Raw genomic sequence first — 13,326 nt, forward strand, 5'->3', positions numbered from 1 at the left:
ATTTTATTTCACTGTCATTTTATTTCATTTTTCTTAGGAGAGCATATGGAACAAAAATACATCAATTTAGAGAAACATTAAATTCTCCATTATTAGGGTGCATAATTCCATATGTGTGCTATTTGCAGGTTCTCTCAAAATCTGTATACACTTTTTTTTTTTTTTTTTGCTTAAAGATACTAAGAATACATCATTAAAGTATTATGGGAAAAATATAAAATTTAAAGTTATTTTTCTAATAGTTGGCATGATAATCTATTTTACTAATGTTCCTTTTGTGAATATCAGAGCTCATTCTGAAAAAGGGAAGCTGCCTACTCCACAGGGCTGTTGAGAACAAAACAGAATAATAAATATCACAACTCTTTGTAAAACCTAAACACACAGCCAACATAAGAGCATGACAATAATGTTATAGAAGCAAACAAAATTTTCTAGGAAGAGGCTACCATCATTAAAAAACCTTAAGCCTGGGCTAGATTTTTTAGGAACTAGCAGCAAATCTGATGATTAAAAGTGTTAGGCTGTGGCCTATGTACATTTTCAAAGCAGTGCACAATACGTTTGACCAAGGCCACTACCTGTGCTTTCATTCACATTTCCCTGAAGTCAGTATCTTCCCGCTCTCACCCCTAAAAAAAACCAAAGCGTCCTTTACTAGAATTCATTTAAGTACCAAGAAAAATATGTACACTTCTTTGACCTAATAAACAAGTTCTGTGGCAGAAATATCACTACCACGTAGACTAAACATACTAACAATCTACAAACGATTTCTGAAATCATAAAAAATCATGTCTTTATGACTTACCAGACAGTAGCATATGCCCTTCGAAAACAGTGGCAGGTGGAACTCTAGGCTTATAGTTTTTCACAGCTTCAGCAATTTCTCTGAGTTAAAAGAGAAAACACAATATCCATTAAATCCAAACAAAATTCAATTAAACTAATTTCCACCTATGAAATTAAGTCTGTTTAATATAATTATATACCTAGTTCCAAATGTAAAGCAGCAACTGTGCTTTTCAGTTTTCTCAGTAATGCAGAAAATGAATCTATAATCTTTAACATTTCTGTATCTGCCCCGTTGCTGTGCACTGATTGTACCAAGTTCTGTGCTCACAGATGTGAACCTACAGACGTGATGGTTTGCACAAACGCTAATAGCAAATCTCCTCCACCCCTTCCCAAACCTGAAGATATCCTTAACTCCATCAAATCCACATGGTAATTTAAAAGAAAAAAAGGCTTCATTGTTGAGAAGGAAAGCAAATAGGAGAGGAGGTGCCAGGAGTGAAGGAAATTAAATCCTTTAGGTCTGTTTTTTTCAAGCACACATATATGGTAAGGAGGGTAAAGAGTAATACATCACTGAAACTCCAAAATTATTACTCCTAAAAATTTGTTTTAATTATTCATACTCTTTTGAACCTTATCAGCTTCGATGAAATATGTCTTCTGATCAGCCTGGAAAAATCTGGCTGCTCTACTAAATTTATCAGGACCAGAATGAACTGCTCACTCTACTGCCCCCCAAATGAGTATGTGAATGGCAAAGTAAAAGCAGCAAATATATATGCAGAGATAGATAGACATACACACACAAACCCACACACACAGGTATTTTTAAAACAACTCTTTTACAAATATCTCAATTTCGTTTCTTTTTATGGCTGAGTAATATTGCATTGTATATATGTGCCACATCTTCTTTATCCATTCATCCGATGATGGACACTTAGGTTGCTTCCATGTCCTGGCTATTGTAAATAGAGCTGCAATGAACACTTTGGTACATGACTCTTTTTGAATTATGGTTTTCTCAGGGTATATGCCCAGTAGTGGGATTGCTGGGTCGTATGGTAGTTCTATTTGTAGTTTTTTAAGGAAATTCCATACTGTTCTCCATAGTGGCTGTATCAATTTACATTCCCACCAACAGTGCAAGAGTGTTCCCTTTTCTCCACACCCTCTCCAGCATTTATTGTTTCTAGATTTTTTGATGATGGCCATTCTGACCAGTGTGAGATGATATCTCATTGTAGTTTTTTTTTTTTTTTTTTTTGCAGTACGCAGGCCTCTCACTGTTGTGGCCTCTCCCGTTGTGGAGCACAGGCTCCGGACGCGCAGGCTCAGCGGCCATGGCTCACGGGCCCAGCCGCTCCGCGGCATGTGGGATCTTCCCGGACCGGGGCACGAACCCGTGTCCCCTGCATCGGCAGGCGGACTCTCAACCACTGCGCCACCAGGGAAGCCCCTCATTGTAGTTTTGATTGGCATTTCTCTAATGATTAATGATGTTGAGCATTTGTAGTGAGGTGGATGGACCTAGAGTCTGTCATACAGAGTGAAGTAAGTCAGAAAGAGAAAAACAAATACCGTATGCTTAACACATATATATGGAATCTAAGAGAGCTTCCCTGGTGGCGCAGTGGTTGAGAGTCTGCCTGCCAACGCAGGGTATGTGGGTTCGTGCCCCGGTCCGGGAGGATCCCACATGCTGTGGAGCAGCTGGGCCCGTGAGTCATGGCTGCTAGGCCTGCGCGTCCGGAGCCTGTGCTCCACAACAGGGGAGGCCACAGCAGTGAGAGGCCCGCGTACGGCAAAAAAAAAACAGAACCTAGGGGTAAGATGGGAATAAAGACACAGACCTACTAGAGAATGGACTTGAGGATATGGGGAGAGGGAAGGGTAAGCTGTGGCAAAGTGAGAGAGTGGCATGGGTAAGCTGTGACAAAGTGAGAGAGTGGTATGGATATATATACACTACCAAATGTAAAATAGATAGTAGGAAGCAGCCGCATAGCACAGGGAGATCAGCTCGGTGCTTTGTGACCACCTAGAGGGGTGGGATAGGGAAGGTGGGAGGGAGGGAGATGCAAGAGGGAAGAGATATGGGAACATATGTATATATATATAACTGATTCACTTTGTTATAAAGCAGAAACTAACATACCATTGTAAAGCAATTATATTCCAATAAAAATGTTAAGAAACAAAAAACACAACTCTTTTTATAAAGAAGGAGATAATCTTAAAAACAAAAAGAGATCCAAAGATAAGCTATCCTCAACTACTGATAACTTTCAGATATTATTTAAAAGATGTTATGTTTAAAAAATTATAGAGACTCTTCACAGAGTCTATCATGGAAGTCAACAAACTCAGTGCAACATTAGGCAGTTCAGTACAGTGAACGTATTATAGGCATGCAAGCAGACTGGCTCAAAATATGATCATCAGTCACTCTAGGGAAAAAAAACAAATACAAACAGTCCTCAACTGTGTTTTATTCCACTCAATTCCAATCTTTCCAATCTTCTTATAAACCACGAAACTGCAGGGACTTAAACACACCCTTCGCCATGCCCTTGTCTCCCACCCCCTTCCTTCATGCCCTCACTCTACAACGTGGGTTAAGCAGTGACTGTGTCAGGCGAGGTGAAGATGCTCCTGTTGACCTCAAGGTGCTTGTTGCTTATTGTCTCTTCCTTTCATGAGAGAATCTAGTGGAGGCAGGTATTTGCCCACAAGAAATATCGGCTGTCCCTCTTTGAGCACTGGAATATTATTCAGGTATTTAAAGGTAGAGTGTTAAGATATCTAGGATTTGCTTCAAAACTACAATGAGGTATCACCTCACACCAGTCAGAATGGCCATCATCAAAAAATCTACAAACAACAAATGCTGGAGAGGGTGTGGAGAAAAGGGGACTCTCTTACACTGTTGGTGGGAATGTAAATTCATACAGCCACTATGGAAAAAAGTACAGAAGCTCCTTAAAAAACTAAAAATGGAATTACCACAAAACCCAGCAATCCCACTACTAGGCATATACCCTGAGAAAACCATAATTCAAAAAGAGTCATGTACCACAATGTTCATTGCAGCTCTATTTACAATAGTCAGGACATGGAAGCAACTAAATGTCCAACAACAGAAGAATGGACAAAGAAGATGTGGTACATATATACAATGGAATATTACTCAGCCATAAAAAGAAACGAAATTGGGTCACTTGCAGAGACACGGATGGACCAAGGGACTGTCATACAGAGTGAAGTAAGTCAGAAAGAGAAAAACAAATATCGTATATTAATGCATATATGTGGAATTTAGAAAAATGGTACAGATGATCTTATTTGCAAAGCAGAAATAGAGACACAAACATAGAGAACAAACGTACGGATACCAAGGGGGAAGGGGAGGTGGGATGAATTGGGAGATTGGGATTTACATATATGCACTATTGATACTATGTATAAAACAGATAACTGATGTGAACATATTATATAGCACAGGGAACTCTACTCAATGCTCAGTGGTGACCTAAATGGGAAAGAAATCCAAAAAAGAGGGGATATATGTATACGTATAGCTGATCTACTTTGCTGTACAGCAGAAACTAACACAACATTGTAAAGCAACTATACTCCAACAAAAATTAAGTTAAAAAAAAAGATATGTAGGATTTGTTTTACAATAGTCTAAGGGAAAAAAAAAGTTGGAGAAGAAATAAGAATAGCAAAATGCTGAAAATTATGGAAACTACGCAATAGGTGCATGGGGGTTCATTTTATTATTTTTCTACTTTAATTTTTGGAATTTTTCATAATATAAAGTATCTTAGTTTGCTAGGGCTGCCATAACGAAATACCACAGACTAGGTAGTTTAAACAGCAAAATTTATTTCTTCAAGTTCTGGAGGCTAGAAGTCTCAGGTCAAGGTGTCAGTAGGACCGGTTTCCTCTTAGACCTCTCTTTGGTTTGTAGCTGGCTATCTTCTCCCTGGGTCTTCACATGGCCCCTTCCTGTGTGTGCCTGTGTCCTCACCAGTCACATTGGATCAGGATCCATTCATATGACCTCATTTTCCCTTAATTACCTCCTTAAAGGCCCTACCTCTAAATACAGGTACATTCAGAGGAATTGGGGATTAGGGCTTCAACCTATGAATTTTGGGGACACAATTCATCCCATAACAAAAGGTAAAATACTTAGAAAGGATTATCACCTGATATGATCTGGTGTCGTACCACAGCACCCGCCAACTATATTGACCAAGCCGTCCATAGCAAAATCCTGCATTTAGGAAAAGAAAAAGTTTCAGAGAGTTCATCTGAATTCTAAGCTCACCACTACCAATTCAGCAGAAAATCTGCATTTCCTGAATAACTAATTTTCCATTTAAAAGAGAGCTAAACATACTTAACTCTAGATATCAAGCTTTGATAAGCCTTAGACATAAGGTTAAAAGCAGAGACCAGTTCAGATACTATGAAATGCAATGAGATATTTGCCTATCTGATCACGATAAAGTTTTTTTTTACCCATATGCTGAGCAGAATGAATGGGAGCTAAGTAATTCATTTTCCAATAATACGTATTCAGTTTTTAAATTTAAATTCAAATGTTTAAAGAATTAAAAATTCAGTTCCTCAGTCACAACAGCCACATTTCAAGTGCTCCAATGACCACATGTGGTAGAGGCTACACATGTGGCTACATATATTGCACAGTGCAGGTCTGGAGTTCAACCACAGTTGGTTTGAAAGCTGGAGTTTAACCACAGCTGGTTTGAAAGAAGCACAAGATAACCGAGAGAGAGGAAGTCAAGGAAGTGAGAAGTCAGAGTATTGAAAAGAGCATCTACATAAGGTACTGAAAACATAAGAATTAAATGAGAAATAGTTTAGGAGAGAATGTCGGTAAGCCAGAAGCTAAAAATTCAAGGAATGAGGGAAAAGAGATCCAGGGGTTAGTGATAAGGAGGGGTCATGGGTAGTATGGTTTCGTGACCTGGGATTCAAAGATGGGAGGTGTATGTGAGAGAAGGAGAATGGGGGAGGTGACAGTGGGGAGCTAGGAGACATAGACTCCACCCAGCAGTCTGCGGGGTGGAGGGGACCACCTGGGAGGGCTGCAGAGGAGAGCCGAGTTTCAGTTAGTTTGGGCTGGACCTCTCTGAGAATTTCCCAATAGCCACTAGTACCCACTGTGGAGAAGGATGCTGACAGTGAGCCCCTCCCTCTGCCTCCATCATTTTAATTCATCTTAAGCTTTTATTTTTTATATATACACTGGGATTTCTTTAGGGGAAAAGTCTACTTCTAGATATTCTAAATCAAAAATTCCATTTCTCTATCTCTTAAAAACGAAGTGAAAGAGGATTCTTGACCTTTAAGTGCATGGCCATCACGTGCGGAGTTTCATCATATTCACCGAAGGTATTGGGAAGACCTAAGAAAGTATATTTCAGCCATTACTGGAAATTACTTTAACAAATGACATAGTATTTGTAAAGGCTTTAGGTTAAAATGTTACAAAAATATTTATAATTAAATCATGATTACTTGCAAAAACAAGTAAGAATTCTTAACATTAAACATAATAAGTACAGAGACTCCATACCAGACAACAACAATAAAATCACAGAGGAAAATAAACATCCATTATTTCTTTTCTATTTGAAAGAAAAGCATCACTGCTACATGAGACAGAATTTCCCTACCCCTATCCCTCCCTTTTCTGTATAGGAAATTCATTCTTGTCTCCTAGACGCCTAGGGGTAGGGGTTGGAAGAGTACCACACATGCTTTGAACTAATGAGCACCAGACATGCAATTAAAAACAAGCAAAACACAACCCATCTCCTCTCAAGTAAGTTTTCCCAAGTAAGACTTTAGCATCTAATTTTGCAATTTCCTGTTTTATTTATTATCCCCTTCCAGTTATCTTACTCCTGGTGGGAAATAAAATTTACTGCACATTAAAATGTACATATTTGGAGAAAGAAGGCTGGAAAATGATTTTTAGCCCCAAGTAGTTAACTGGTGCTCAGAAACATTCACCAGGAAATCTGGTTAACCCAGAATGGATTACCAATATTAAATGGATAGTCTGAAAATTGTCTACATTTATCTTAGGAATTTTTATATACCATTAAGTCCTAACTTTTAAAAAGGAGAAAAGTAACAGGCTCTTTTGTCGATACAGTGGAACAAAGAAGAGGGCTCTCTCTCTCACGTTCTTTGCACTCATCTCTTTGGCCACGCCCACATGGCAAGGACTGTCACCAATTCCAAGGCTCTGGCCAGATAAGTTATGACTAGGCTTCATGCCCCCAAGTTCTGTCCACTTCTGACCCTTTCAGGCTGAGCCAAACTGTTCCTTCAAGTCTAGAGGGAAACAGTGGTCTAGACCCGAATACTCTTCATTTAGAAAATTCCTATTGAAAGTCAACTATATACCAAGACCTGCAAAACAAACTCTTTTAATCCAGATCTGTTATCCTATCTACCCAGGTCTTGTGTATTTGCATTTCCTATGTGTGACTCCCTTGAAACACACACCTGCATTGGGATAACAGAGGACATAGGCTGTTGTACATTTTCCAATTGTTTCAATAAAAGGTCTCATTTCAGCTGCACCCAGAGCACAATTTAATCCAATGCTGGAAAAACAAAAAGAAGGTATTAGAAGTACCCTCTTCTATTCTAAATATTTATACATATAAAAAGTTATGATAAAGAAAGGAGTACATTTAAAACCAAGCAGATAGTAAGTCTCCTGATTCAAAGCAAGTTTATTCAGCTCCAGTCAAAGCCACCTCACTGAAGTTCCCTGCAACACTAAATATTTCTGCCCATGTCTCCAACATTAGATGCTGCCTACGGATGTGACTCCTTAAATAAGTTCACCGTTTAGTTAATGGTATACCATGAAACAGAAATGTCTGCGAACTACCACTGCTAATAAACACTGGAAAGCAATACTTAAGAGAAAGAAAAAGGAAAATCTTGGAGGTAGAAGGAACATTAATGGCACATGGAAGCCACTTCGGGGGTCTTGAAGACCAAGACTCAGTCCTTGCTCCAACTGAATTGCAACGTGACCTTGCACTTAGAATTTGTCCTCTTATAAATTAATTTGTAACCAAGGGGCTCTCTGTTTTGCAAATGAAACTTACTGCAGACTAAAATAAAATAGATCAAAGCAGAGCTGCTAAAACCCCTCCAAAATCACACTCAGTGGGAGCTGCTGAAGTCTTCAGGAATTCAAGAATTAACTATGAAGTGACAGGACTATGTCATCTTTTATTTTTTCACATTTTACTTTTTTTCTTTGACTATGATTTCTAAGTGCAATGTGATATACTAGATTAGATCCTGAAACAGAGAAAGGACATTAGTGGAAAAACCTGAAACCAGAATAAAGTCAGGAGTTAGTTAATAGTAATATACTTTTAGTTTTGACGAAAGTACCACAGTTAATGCAAGATGTCTCATTAGAAAAAACTAGATGAAGAGCATATGGGAATTCTCTGTACTATCTTTGCAACTTTTCTGTAAATCTGAAATTATTCCAAAATAAAAAGTTTATTTAACAAATACCCAACTCCCATTCCTGATAAAAACTCTTAGTAAACTAGGAATAGAGGGGAACTTCCTCCGCTTGATAAAGAAGGTCTATAAAAAACCTATAGCTAACATCATACTTAATGATACAGAACTAGATGCTTTCCCCGCAAGATCGGGAACAAGACAAGGATGCCCGCTTTCACCTCTTGCTAAACATCATGCTGGGAGTCCTAGGTGAGGCAGTAAGAGAAGATGGAAAATAAAAGGTATACAGATTGGAAAGGAAGAAATAAATTTGTCTTTGTTCACAGATAAGACTATCTGTTCTAAAGAATCATCTAAAAAATTCTTAGAACCAAGGTTGTAAAGCACAAGCTTCATATACAAAAGTCAACTGTTGACCTATATACCAGCAATGAGCAATTGAAATTTGAAATACGAAACACATTATTTACAATGGCACCAAAATAAATGAAATACTTGTGTATAACTACAAAACTCTGATGAAAGAAATCAAGGCAGATCTAAATAAATGGAGACCTATCCGATGTTCATCAACAGGAAGACTTAATATAGTTAAGATGTCGATTCTTCCCAATTTTATATACATTTACAAAATGCCAGTAAAAATTCCAGCAAGTTATTTTGTGGATATCAACAAACTGATTCTAAAGTTTACATGATGAAGCAAACAACCCAGAATAGCTAATACAATTAGCTACTGTAGAAGAATAAAGTCAAAGCACTGGTACTACTTGACTTCAACACTCACTGAAAAGCTAAAGGAATCTCTGGTATTGATGAGAGAGCACAAACAGATCAATGGTGCTGAACAGAGTCCAGGAACAGAATCACACAAATACAGTCAACTAATCTTTGACAAACGAGCAAAGGCAATCCAATGGAGAAAGGATTGTATTTTCAACAAACAGTACTGGAACAACTGGACATTCACATCTGAATACATTAATCTAGACAAAGATCTTACATCTTTCATAAAAATTAACGCAAAATGGATCACAGACCTAATTGCAAGTTGCAAAACAATTAAAGATATAAATATATATATAACAATTACATAGGAGAAAAATCTAGGTGTCCATGGGTTTGGAGATGAGTTTTTAGATACAACACCAGAAGTAGGATCCATGAAAGAAAGAAAGAAAAAAAAATGATAAGCTGGACTTCACTAAAATTACAAACTTCTGCTCCGCAAAAGATATGGTTAGGAGCATGAGAAGACAAGCCACGGACTAGGAACAAATATTTGCAAAACACATATGCAGTATCCAAAATATTTTCTTTAATTTTTCAAACTCAACAATAAGAAAACCACCCAACTAAAACAATAAGCAAAAGATCTGAAGAGGAGAAGCTACCTCAAGGTGTTGTTGCCAAAATTAAAAGCAAGAACTCTCATAAAGCACTTAGAACCAAGCCTGGCACACAGCAAACTCTCAATAAATATCTATGACTCTTATTTTTATGGCCAAGGCTATAAAAGCAGTGAATAGAGTGCTCTGAGAAGAACATCGACCTGGGCTGGTAAGAGAGGGAAGGGTCCCCAGAGAGGACCCTAGAGATGGGTCTGAAAGGCTCACGTGGCGGGGTGACCCTGCAGGGCAGGCATGGCCTCCAGGCAGGAGTAGAACGTGCACGGAAAAGGCACAGGAGGAAACTGTATAGACTCTTGGAGCTTCCATCTCACTCATGGTACAGAAGTTAAACCATTTTGATCAGAAAAATAGAGAGATGTTACAAACTAGAATGTAAAAGCCACGTTAATTTTAAAGATAAATATCTGAGCTTTAGAATTCCCACCTTATTTCAAACTACACTACTTCTGGTTGTTCCACAAGCAGGGAGTGAAAACACCTTGCAAAATTTTTAAGTGCTGATAATAGATTTAAAGTGTTGTTAGCAGGCCAAGCCAGTCTTAAACTATAAGGGGGACACTTACAGACAAAAAGGCAACTTTCTGGTGGGCCCAGGGCGTATGAGAACTCTCCCCCTCCCTCAAATCGACCCATTTAGGCAGTGTCTTCTGACGTCCTCAGGGCAGTCAGAATGTACTTCAAGGAAAGACAACATCTCATACAAGTGGTACCATAGAAATATAGAGAAGCAATCCCCTCCTGGGTCACAGTCTGTAGTCATCAGAAGAGATCCCCCCAAAAGGAATGGAGTCAGAAAAGAATGATCACTCACCAGAGTGGGTCTGCATGAGACACGCTGATGACAAACGCCTCCCCGGTCTGGCCAGAGAGAGTCCGCCCACTTTTATCAACAATTGTCCCTGAAATCTGAATTGAACAAAGTAAACTGTCAACAGCATAGACTTGAGTTATGAATACAGTCACAGAAACAAAATAAAATGAGTAAGCTGACTTTCTTTGTTTTTTTACAAGGAAGAGAACTGTGGCATTCAAACTCCAAAGCAGCACTGTTTTCTTTAACGGTCAGAACAGATGAATGCAAAGTGCCCAGGGGAGGGGTTGGAAAGCCACAGAAACAGAGAAAAGGGAAAGTCACGGAGACAAAAGCAGTGTCCAGAAAAGCTTTAGGATTCACACCTCCAGTCCCACTGGAGAAGACTTCCCCACAGATACCTCAGGTTATCCTGGTCTCCTGCTGTTCAACATCTGATTCATCTAACACCCCTGTTTGACTCTATTCTATTCTCACCAAGCAATGGGGGCCTGCCTGTTGCATTAATGAATTGGCAGCATGCTGTCTCTGGTGTTGGATGCTTCACGGTCAGCACACCAGTCCATCTGCCCTCGGGCCCTAATGAGAGTGAGCCTTTGGCTTTGGGGGACAAGTTCAGCCAGGCTTCTTTGGAATAGCCTGCCTTCCACAAACCACTGCTACATTCATTTTCTGTACATTTCCACGAATAAGACTGCTATTGATCTAGAGGTGGTGGAAGAAGGGAGGTGAACCAAGCAAGAAGCTGGTTCCTAAAAGATACTATCAATAGTTCCATGGCAGGAAAACAAAAACCCCACCCTCAAAATGACAGTATTAATAAAAACCAAAATTCATCATGCAAATATCTGAGAACTTACAAGGATAGGCCGGGGAGCATACTCCTCTTCAAAAAGTTTGTGGACTGCAAACAAGGCTGCCTGTCAGGGAGAAAAAGGACACCTTTGTTTCTGAAAGACTGTGACACAGGTCAGCCTAAATGGCTGATCAGAATGCTCCCTTACCCAGACCTCTTCAGATAAGATACACATCACGTTCTCTGGGGAGGAGAAGGAGAAACATGTCCTCCTGATAACGCACAACCCCAGGGCCCCTTTCTCAAGGGTAACACTGTACATGTTACAACAAAACAAATGCTGACTGAAAGTCCCTCCATGAACTAATACTTCCTCTGAGGAAGGGCTGAAGAGCTACTCTTTCTTCTTTTGCTCAGTCAAAATTAAAAATAGATAAATAAGAAGCCTCTGCTTTCCACAGCCTCATATATACATGGTAGGTACATGAACCAACAGTGTATGTCATTGCAAAAAAGAGTATGAGCTAGAATGGGTTGTAAAGGCACAAATCCTATGTCAATCTGTACCGTCCATGTTTTATTAAGTTCTGGGACCAGACACCAAGGTCCTCCAATGCTCAAGGCCGTTCCACATCGGAACTCACTGACACAGAGGGCCGACAGCACAAATTAAAACTATAGTGAGGTAGTATTTTTCAGCTATCAGATTGTAAAAGATCAAAAAGTTCAACAGAGGGCTTCCCTGGTGGCGCAGTGGTTGAGAGTCCGCCTGCTGATGCAGGGAACACGGGTTCGTGTCCCGGTCCGGGAAGATCCCACATGCCGTGGAGCGGCTGGGCCCGTGAGCCATGGCTGCTGAGCCTGTGCGTCCGGAGCCTGTGCTCCGCAACCGGAGAGGCCGCAACAGTGAGAGGCCCGCGTACCGAAAAAAAAAAAAGTTCAACAGAGAGGGTGTGGTGAAGGCAGCACTACTGTGCACTGCTTGCTGACTGGAGGATAAATGAGTACAATCTTAGAGGGAATTTGACACTAAAACTCAAAATTAACAGTGCCCAGACCCTTTAAACCTTGCAATTTCACTTGTAGAAATTTATCTTCAGAGACACTGTGCAAAAACGTTATGTATGAGGATATCTACTTTTTATTCTACACACTTATGTATCTTTGTACATATACAAAGAATATAATCACATACACATATGTACACGCGTCACGCACACTTTTATCTGCATGGAATCCCTGTCAGGACCCTCACACCAGTGAGAGCAGTGGTCCATGGGGAAGACGGCCGAATACCCAGGGAATAGGAAACAGAAGGATATTTACTTTTTACTCCATACATTTATGTGTCTTTTTTTTTTCTTTTCTGGCCGAGCAGCACGGCTAGCGGGATCTTAGTTCCCCAACCAGGGATAGGACCCGGACCCTTGGCAGTGAAAGCGCCAAGTCCTAACCATTGGACCGCCAGGGAATTCCCATTTCTGTGTCTTCTGAATTTTAGAACCATGCGTATATATTTATTACCTATGCATCTATGTACATATAGTAGCTATATGTGAAAATATTTACTTTCATAATTAAAAAACCATTTTTTAAAAGTTAGAAACATAACCTTTTGAAGTTTCCTTCATTCTACTGGACTCAGTTAAAAATATTCAAGAATAAAATGGGCTTGGCGAAGAAGATGGCGGAAGAGTAAGACGCGGAGATCACCTTCCTCCCCACAGATACACCAGAAATACATCTACACGTGGAACAACTCCTACAGAACACCTACTGAATGCTGCCAGAAGACCTCAGACCTCCCAAAAGGCAAGAAACTCCCCACGTACCTGGGTAGGGCAAAAGAAAAAAGAATAAACAGAGACAAAAGAATAGGGATGGGGGCTTGCCTGGTGGCGCAGTGGTTGAGAGTCTGCCTGCTAACGCAGGGGACATGGGTTCGAGCCCTGGTCTGGGAG

At 39.8% G+C, this 13,326-nt stretch overlaps 1 protein-coding gene across 1 annotated transcript in view; it reads right to left on the minus strand.

Annotated features, from left to right (window-relative positions):
• The window catches only part of MTR (5-methyltetrahydrofolate-homocysteine methyltransferase), a 121,764-nt gene that overhangs the window by 81,506 nt on the left and 26,932 nt on the right, over positions 1-13,326 (minus strand). The window contains exons 7-12 of the mRNA XM_060286435.1: positions 11,430-11,489; positions 10,570-10,664; positions 7,354-7,454; positions 6,180-6,241; positions 5,016-5,083; positions 812-891 (exon numbers count right to left, since the gene is read on the minus strand). Of these exons, the coding sequence (XP_060142418.1) occupies positions 812-891; positions 5,016-5,083; positions 6,180-6,241; positions 7,354-7,454; positions 10,570-10,664; positions 11,430-11,489 (466 nt within the window). The remainder of the gene's footprint in view (positions 1-811; positions 892-5,015; positions 5,084-6,179; positions 6,242-7,353; positions 7,455-10,569; positions 10,665-11,429; positions 11,490-13,326) is intronic.

Source organism: Globicephala melas, chromosome 16, assembly GCF_963455315.2.
Source record: "Globicephala melas chromosome 16, mGloMel1.2, whole genome shotgun sequence".
Taxonomy (NCBI): Eukaryota; Metazoa; Chordata; class Mammalia; order Artiodactyla; family Delphinidae; genus Globicephala; species Globicephala melas.